The sequence below is a fragment of the Pocillopora verrucosa genome, chromosome 12 (assembly GCF_036669915.1).
Source record: "Pocillopora verrucosa isolate sample1 chromosome 12, ASM3666991v2, whole genome shotgun sequence".
NCBI classification, from domain to species: Eukaryota; Metazoa; Cnidaria; class Anthozoa; order Scleractinia; family Pocilloporidae; genus Pocillopora; species Pocillopora verrucosa.
In genome coordinates this window covers 3,830,890-3,840,157 of record NC_089323.1, presented here as the reverse complement: position 1 = coordinate 3,840,157, position 9,268 = coordinate 3,830,890, and the positions used below count along the sequence as shown (strand labels likewise).

At 40.4% G+C, this 9,268-nt stretch overlaps 1 protein-coding gene and 1 pseudogene across 1 annotated transcript; both read left to right on the top strand.

The window, feature by feature from the left end:
- Positions 1-2,407: 2,407 nt before the first annotated feature.
- LOC136277399 (melanocyte-stimulating hormone receptor-like) lies at positions 2,408-3,376 on the top strand. The gene has a single exon (XM_066159428.1). The coding sequence runs from the start codon at positions 2,408-2,410 to the stop codon at positions 3,374-3,376; it is 969 nt and encodes a 322-aa protein (XP_066015525.1).
- Positions 3,377-5,351: 1,975 nt separating this feature from the next.
- Positions 5,352-7,758, top strand: LOC136277398 (uncharacterized; annotated as a pseudogene).
- Positions 7,759-9,268: the final 1,510 nt, after the last annotated feature.

Genomic DNA, 9,268 nt, shown 5'->3' with positions numbered 1-9,268 from the left:
AAATTTGAAAAACGAAAGCAATGTAAGCAGAGAATTTAAGATCCCAACCAGCTGCCCTTCGAATAAGAATGAGAGGAATTAAGGAGGATGGAATAATGGGTAAATATTGAAATGGCTTTCTCAGGGTGTGATAGTTCAGTTAAGTAATGTTTTGCACCTGTCATGGTTCCTTTTATAAATTCTGATCAGAAGCCAGAAGAAGAGAAAATGATGAAGGGATGTTTTCAAATAACGAAACGAAATTTCATTTTAAAGGCCCATTTCCAACCTTGATGTAAACACTTAGGGATCGGTTGTTGCTAAAGAGGAACACGAAAATCCTTGCGAGCATTCCGAGGAGTGTGAAAAAATCATTTTTTTTTTTTAATTGAAGTGTGCCATCTTTGTTAAATGGGAACAAGGGTCAGTTGAAGTTTTCTGTCCGTGGAGAGAAGCTTGCGCTCGAAAGATCGAGGTTGTTATCTTTGCAAAGCAGCAAATAAGAATTGTAATGCAAACTGTCAGTGTCGCTAACGTTCCTGCAATAAAGTGACTAAACGTCCGGCAGCCGGACAGGGTCTTAAAATAATTAAACATCCGGTAGTCCGATATTTTTCTATATTTCTCTTCGAAATCCAGAAAATATTTATACGAAAATGTTCTACCTTTATTTACAATCCTCAAGCGCTTCCAGGCAGCCTAACATTTCGAACTTGATGTTTCTCGCTAACCTTGCATACAGAGTACGAACCCATCCAAGCGCTTGAAACTGAAACTTTTCAAGGACATGGCTGCACACGGTCTTCAAATAACTCCATGATTCTCTTTGAAATATACCAATTTTTCCTTGGAAAATATTCTACCTTTATCTAAAATCCTCAAGCGCTTCTAGAAAGTGAAAAAATTGGAACGTTGTCCGCTTTGCCAACCCTGTACACAGAGTGCGAAGAGATCCAAGCGTAACACATAGAAAATTTTGATCGGACACTACCGGTCACGATTTACGAATAACTAAACGTCCGGCAGTCTGACATTTTTCCATATTTCTCTTTGAAAAATACCAATTTATATTGGGAAATATTTTATCTTTATTTAGAATCCTCAAGCGCTTCTAGAAAGTGAAAAAATTCGGACGTTGTCCTTTTCGCCGACACTGTTCAAAGGGTACGAAGAGATCCAATCGTGACACCTAAAAAAAAAAAAAATTTCTTCGGATTCTTCCGGACCAAATTCAAAACACTGTTAGGAAACTGTAAAATGACGAACGGCGAATGCATTTCCTGTAAAAAAGTTGGCGATATGTCCAGGATGGTTCTTTCGAAAGACGACTTTAGAAGGTTTTCAGTAATCTGGGAATTTCGTGTTACAGGAAATTGGGTTGAGGCGCGCGTTGCATCAAGGGTGAAAATGGGCCTTTAAGAAATTTCTTGACATCTACGTCTATGGACTAATTTTCAGTTGTCAACTAAATGGCTGTTTTTCGTGTGGCATGAACATTTTGCGGGAGTTATTTTATGCGGATGGAGACAATTTGACAACAAAAAAAGTCAGTCCATCTCTAAATGACTGACAGTTTCATCAGTGAAACATCAGCCTGAGGGCGGATGTTCTACTGAAAGGACAGAAAGGAAGGAAGGAAGGAAATGGATAATTTGAATTTTTATCACTTCCTTCTTCCATCTTCTTTATAGTTTTACAAAGAGGAGGTAAACAACGTACTGGTAGGCGATTAGTCGATAGATGTTTCGGGTAAGTCCGAAAACAAAGAATATGCTCTGGATACTTGCAATTGATTCATTTTGTAGTTTCTCATTTGGCTAAACATGACAAACTTTCGCATTTTTTTATTAAACACGATTTTTCAACGGGAAAGTAATTTTGCTGATCGACAAATATCCTCAAAATCAATTTAGGTAAACAGTGCCGGGCCAATTCCCATTTTTTTTTTTTAGTTTTATCAAAAAAAAAAAACAACAACAACAACAACAAAGAAACAAACAATTAAACTAACAGATGTAATAGTCTTTTCCTACTTTGTATCTATAGAGAAGTTTTTAAAAAAATCATAAACTAACAGATGTCTTCATCTTTAAAATTTTTATCAGCTCTTATTTAAAGTACGCTCTTAAATGACATTTATCAGCCAGAAGCACACCTTCTATGGGGTTTATTGATGAAAATCATACCCTCAAAATTTCAAGACGGGTGCATGTCTATAAATATGTAATTGCCTCGACGGAAAGCTCGTTCAACCGATTTAAAACGAATAGGATGCACTGCAGACGTTTTTTAGTGTTGATGATATGAAGAATTATAACATTTAACTATTTCTTGGCCAGGTGGTTGTTGTGAAGAATTATTATCTCGTGTTGCCGGTAGTTCCGAAAATCCGTAGCGAAAGGAGGAAAACCGTTTTAAGAGCTGCACCATGATTTCGACGGAAAACTCAACAGAGGGTGGAACACAGACTGAAGCAAATCAAGTATTTCCATGTTCTCCCTCCTCGGTAGTTGGGTTACAACAACAATCGATTTATTTCTCAGCAGTTCACATTTTCCTCTCCATCACAGCATTTCTGGGGAATTTTCTAATCCTTGCTGCCCTTAACAAGGAATCTTCCCTTCATCCACCGTCCAAACTCTTGTATCGTTGTCTGGCAACAACTGATCTGTTGGTTGGTCTTGTTTCCCAGCCTCTCCATGCTACTTATTGGATGTCCTTGGTTAACGAACACTGGAGTCTTTGTCGATACGCAAGGGGCACAGTCTTCATATCAAGTATTGCATTATGTGGGGTGTCTTTGTTGACTTTGACAGCCATAAGTGTGGACAGACTTCTCGCTCTGATGTTGGGAATAAGATATAGACAAATAGTAACTTTAAAGCGCACACGTATCATAACAGCTACGTTTTGGGTTTTATGCGTCGCCGCTGGATCATTTTCCGTCTCACATACTCGAATTATCCTTTGGTGTAGTATTATAGTTATACCGTCATGCTCAGTGATCTCAATCGCGTCGTATACAAAGATATTTGGCACTCTCAGACATAATCAGGCTCAAGTACAAGATCATGTTCAACAACAGCCGAGCCAACAAAATGCACTGAACATGGTAAGATACAGAAAGGCAGTAAGCAGTGCACTGTGGGTGCAGTTAGCATTAGTTGTTTGTTATGTACCAAGATTTACATTAATGGCTGTGATCACCTATAGAAAAACTTATCCTTTACATGTATTCGTTATTGATGCAATAACAACTATTTTAACATATTTTAACTCCACTTTGAACCCACTTCTTTACTGCTGGAAAATCAAAGAAGTAAGATTAGCAGTAAAGCAGACAATGCGACAGGCACTTTGCTTTCCATGGACTTCTCTCGGAGTTGATCAAGCGTAATTTGAAGGAAAAAAGAAGATGGAATCAGAAAAACGCAACTTTTCAGCATCTTTGGTGTTAAAGATGCTTTGGTGTTTGCCTGTTTAAGCTAATAAATATCAAATAAAAACAAAGTACCGTTAAATAGAATTCTTACCCCGTCGACAAAAAGATAAGGTGAAAGGCAAAATTAATATCACCCAGATGCCGAGAGGTGCTATCTGTTTGACTTTCTTCCGATATACTGTATGGCAAGGCCTCTGCGAACTCGCTCCTCAATTTCTTGCCAAATCCTAAGGCTGTCTTCTGCTCTTTCCATGTTTATAAAATTGATTTGGTAAGCCATATAATAACTACGCGCTATTGTGGACTAAACTGCTCCTGATTTTAAACGCACAATTTATAAGAATTGAACGAAATTAACTGTTTTAGATGGGAATATGTCTCAGCCTGGAAAGGGAAAGGGTAAATGGCAAATGGGAGATATTGTAGAAGTTAGGAAAGTTAATGAACATGAAAAATGGATGAACGGTTTGTTGGTTTAGTTACTATTTAATTTCATTTCTTGTGTAGTTCCTTTACGTTCTTGTTTGACGCGAAAGGAAGAGAAAATAACTTGCAGACGTTTTTTAATAACGAGACATCAATGAGACATTGTTTGAAATTTCTATGAATGTAGGTCCACCTAGTTAGGTTATTATAACGATTGTGACTTTTATCTCGGACATATTTGCTTGTAATATGTAAAGGTTCCGGTTGGAGTTTTAGTTATTCAGTTGGAGATCATTTATGCTTCTCGGGAACAAATGTCTCGCCGATTCCAGATGCGTGAAATCTAAAAATGTACACTTTTGCCTATTTATGCTAATAAATATCACCAAAAACACAGTATCATTGTTTAGCATTCTAACCCTGTCGGCAAAAAGACAAATAGTGTAATGAAATCAGTACATTAACTGTAAATTATGTACGTATAATTAGTCATCATTATGTACTTCACTAATCAGATACTGTTAGCTTTGGCTGAATGGAATAACTACAAGATCATACACAGTTCAGTCTGATTGATATCTCCGAAACTGGTGTCGAGACCCGGGAATGAACGAAGGACCTTCAGCTCGATCAACTCAAGAGAGGATTTATAGAAAAACTCCTCGATCCGAACACACATCAAGGAGTCATGCACTGCATACCCTATTTTCCAGTCTTCAAGGAAAGCAGCACAACAGCCGTGAGAATCGTCTACGACGCTTCAGCAAAGATAACCTCGAAGGCATTAAGCCCCAACGATTGCCTTAATACGGGGCCTAACCTCATACAAAGACTACAAAATCTGTTACTCACCTTCAGATCACACAAGATAACCTTCACAGCAGATATCGAAAAGGCGTTCTTACAAATAGAGCTAAACACTCAAGACAGGGATGCTACGAGATTCTTTGGCTCAAAGATGTCGCCAAATCAGCGAATAATCCAAACAATTTGGTCATCTACAGATTCTCTCGCGTACTTTTCGGAGCCGCGCCGTCTCCATACTTACTGAATGTCACAATACAGTATCACCTCATCAAACAAAACGACTGGATATCAGAAGACTTACAACAATCGACATCGGCGTACGGGAAAAATTTTGTTGGGGGGGCTGAACATAATTTGCCCGAATAAAACTTGTTGATCACAGATGCAAAAGATGATCCTTTCATGACGTCAAGTTTTCTTCGCCATACCTTGAGAGCACGGGCGTTCAAAATAGTGCAAATATTTTCGGTAAAGCGAGATCAACATTTCTAAAATACAAAATCAAGAAGTGAGAGATAAAGCGTACCCATTTGAGCTCTAAAAGAAGTATGAAGACCGATTACTTCGAGACCCAAATATGTCAATAATCCTTTGCATGTCATTCTGCATTGTCTTGTTCGCAAACTTTCTTTCAATGTTAATAGCGGCGAAACTGCTAGGTTAGTCTTGTCCCATTGTGGATCTTAAAAATGTCTTGATGCGGCGAAGGGCGCTGAAAGACCGTTCAGCAGAGCACGAGGTTGCAGGAATTGTGGCCAGGATGGAGGCAACTGTATATAGAACGGGTAAAATGTCATGGAGACCATTTTGATGCATGGTCTTTACCATCACGGCTGTGTTTTTTCTCTGGCATGGGTCCACGCAGTCGTAGTTTTCAGCATAATCTTTCAGCATAAAATTTATGACGATTACTCTCGATGTGAAAAGACAGTTGAGGATTATTTACGGCTGAGTTCACCTCACTTTTAAAAGAATAGTTTAAAATCCTCCAATGGGGAACCAAAATTGTCACCGATAACTTCAACCAAGTTAAAGTCGTCCAGATCTTCGAGATCTTCAAAACTAAAGGAATTGAAAAGTAATGTAGAATTGAAGAAACTATGGCAAAACAGGCATTAGAGATAGCACAGTATCAGGCAGAAATGGAGAAGAAAAAAATTGATATCGAAATGCAAAAACAAAAATTTTCTCAAGAATTGAGATTTGAAGTTCAGTTAGAAGAAAAGGTAATTGATTTGCTGGCTTCAGAGGATTATGACAGTGAATCTAATGAAGATAACTTGATTGTAAGAAATGAAGATGAAACCAGATTCTCTCTTGAACCTCATCTACCAAAACAAGAACAGACAGCCAAGTGGGTTGCCAACTGTCAGCAGGAGACTAAGCCACTGAACCCCAAAGCCCCTGAATTTATTCGATACTCAGGCATAAATTCAACGCAGGCAGTTTTGTTGAGAGTAACCACGCTTCAAGCGATGCAGCCGGTAGAATTTAGTGGAAGTGCCGCAGACTTTCCAGTCTTTAGAAGAAGGATTCGAGACTACTTTGGAAGATGGCCTATTATCTGAGGCACAGAAAATCGAATTTATACCGAAGTTTGTGACAGGTGAAGCATATGATGTTGTAGAAAGATCTGCAAGGTGTTCATATGAAGATATTGTTGCGAATTTAGAAGATCGCTATGGTCAACCAGCTACAGTTGCGACTGCCTGCATTGAATAGCTGACAGTGGGACCGAAACTGAGAAATAGAGATCTTAAAGGTCTACATAACTTTGCAGAACAACTCCAGTGTGCCACCAAAATATTACAGGGGGGCTATGAACGCGAAGCAAGCACAACTGCGAAAATGAAGCTCATCGCCGAACAACTGCCCGACTCCTTGATCAACAAGTGGGCCGACGTATCGTATTCCATCAGAGAAAAAGGACAGAATCCAGGTGTGGAAGATCTTGCCAAGTTTGTCAAACGACAGGCTGCAATTAAGAATAACCCGGGATTTGCCGGTGTGGTCGCCATGCCAACATGGGAGACAAGAGCAAACAAGAAAAAACCACCCAATAGAGCAAAAGTACCTCCGGATCCAAGGCAAACCTCATCCTTTGCTAATTATTTCTCTGCGAAAGACTCAGGCAGAAGGCCAGGAACAGGTGATGGACAGAGTAAACCCTTACTCGGAGTACAGAGCTGTTTGTATTGCTCAGGTTCACATGAACTGGCCTCATGCCTCGAGTTCCAAAACAAAGATCTGCAAACCCGCTGGGATATTTTGAAACGCCATGGATTGTGTCACGTTTGTATGAGACCAGGACATCGTAGAGACAGGTGTGAATCCCAAGGTTCTGTCCATGTAGAAATGATAAACGGCACCTCAGGTTTCTTCACAATCTCCCAAGAAGAGACATTGGAGACACTGACCAAGGTAACCAAACCCGTGAACGGGAACAATAACCTACGGAAAATTAGCCAAACCCAAGGAATGGTGAACATCCAAGCTCTGAACTTAGGGGGTACAGTGCAGTACGCAACCGCAATAGAGCCAACCAAGAACAAGATCATACTTTTCCATATGATACCAGCGAAGATCTCATCGTCCGATGGGAAGCTCATCACCATTGAGGGGTTGCTAGACAATGGCTCACGTGGAACCATGATCAGTTCCGATGTTGCTTATGAACTAGGTCTGAAAGGTCGGAAGGAAGTGGTATCTGTTGGCACCCTCTTGCAACAAGAAGATGAAGAGTTTGAAGTTGTAGAATTCGAGTTGCGATCCGTTAGGGGAGAAGGAAAAGTCATCACTGTGGAAGAAGGCCTTGTATCAGAGAAGTTCAATATCGCAGAGAGTGCCTTCCGGAAGAAATTGAAGTCACACCCACACCTAGCGGACATCGAAATACCTGACGTGAAGCTGATAAAGGTCACAGTACTCATTGGAAAGGATGTTAGTGACGCACATGAAGTTTTTGAAGTTCGAAAGTCAAATAAGCCTGATAGCCAATGCAGGCTCTGCGTGGCCCACTGGGTTAGGTCATAACTGGAACGATTCATGGCTCACAGAAACATAGGGACATTTTAGTAAACTTTGTAATATGTGAAAATAATTGATATGATCAAGTAGAGAAGTTTTGGAAAGTTGAAGGGTTTGGAACAAAGAGCACTTTGAAGGCTGAAACGGAAGGGGACGCAGATTGTAAACGCCGAGTCTTTATCTTGTCCAGAGAGCATATGCGAGCAGTACGTGGACATCCTAAGTAAGACAACAAGACTTAACGACGAAGATCACCATGAGACGGGGCTGTTGTGGAGAAGAGACGATGTTCAGCTACCGAATAACCGAAGGGATGTAGGAATAAGATTGCAGAGTTTGAGACGAAAATTCCATAGAGATCCTAGTCTCGAAGAGAAATACCGTGTTACGATGGAAGATTACATAGCGAAGGGATATGCTCGTAAGCTGTCTGATGAAGAAACTTCCAAATTGGTCCCAGAACGTGATATCTACCTCACTTTGCAGTAACTGGCAGCAGCAGGCCCAACAAAGTAAGGACAGTCTTTGATGCTGCCGCAGAACGTTTAGGAACGTCCTTGATTAAGAATCTGTTACAGGGGCCCGATTACACGAACAATTTAGTTGGAGTCTTGTTGAGATTTCGTCAGGAGAATGTTGCCCTGGTTTGGAACATTGAGAGCATGTTCCACCAGGTAAAAGTGCGCCTAGAAGACCAAGATTCAATAAGATTTCTGTAGTGGAGAGAAAGCATAGACAAAACACCGCAAGAGTACGCGATGACTATAATATTCGGAGCAGCCGACTCACCCCGCTCAGCTAACTCTGCCTTGTTGAGAACCGCTGATGGCAATGAAGGAAGTTTTGATCCGGTTACGATAGACACTCTTAGACACAATGTCTATGTTGATGACCTCTTGAAATCAGTACCAATGCCGGAAAGTGCAATTGTGCTGATGAAAAATTTGATTAAACTTTATGCTTAGGGTGGATTTAACTTGACGAAATTTACTAGCAACAACCGCAAGGTTTGGGCTTCTATACCTCTGGGAAAGAGAGCTGACCCATCTCTGGGTGTCAATCTTGATAAATTACCCGTCGATAGAACACTGGGAGTACGGTGGCACATAGAGTCGAACACGTATGATTTCAAGGTCTTTGAGTTAAAAAAAAGAATAATACCATGAAAGGAGTTCTATCGACAATCTGCTCGGTCTTCGACCCACTGAACCTCGCTGCACCCGTAGTATTACCTGCGAAGCAAATAATGCAAGAACTGTGGAAGTTGAAAAGGGCGTGGGATAAAACTCTTGAAGGAAAACTCCTCCAAAGATGGTTGCAGCTGGGAAAAATGACCAACCTCTTCTGGCGAAGGTGAACGTCCCTAGATGTTACTTTAGTCGGTCTCACCATGAAGGAGCTACTCTACAGCTTCATCACTTCTGCGACGCTTCCGAAGTTGGATGGAACTGCAGAATGTGCATTCGTTATTGGAAAGTCGAGAAATGCTCCAAGCATGTATTGATCTTGCAGTGAGAAAAGAACTGAACTTTGAGTTTAAAAAAATGGTTTTTTCGGACCGATTCCATAGTCGTTTTAAATTACATC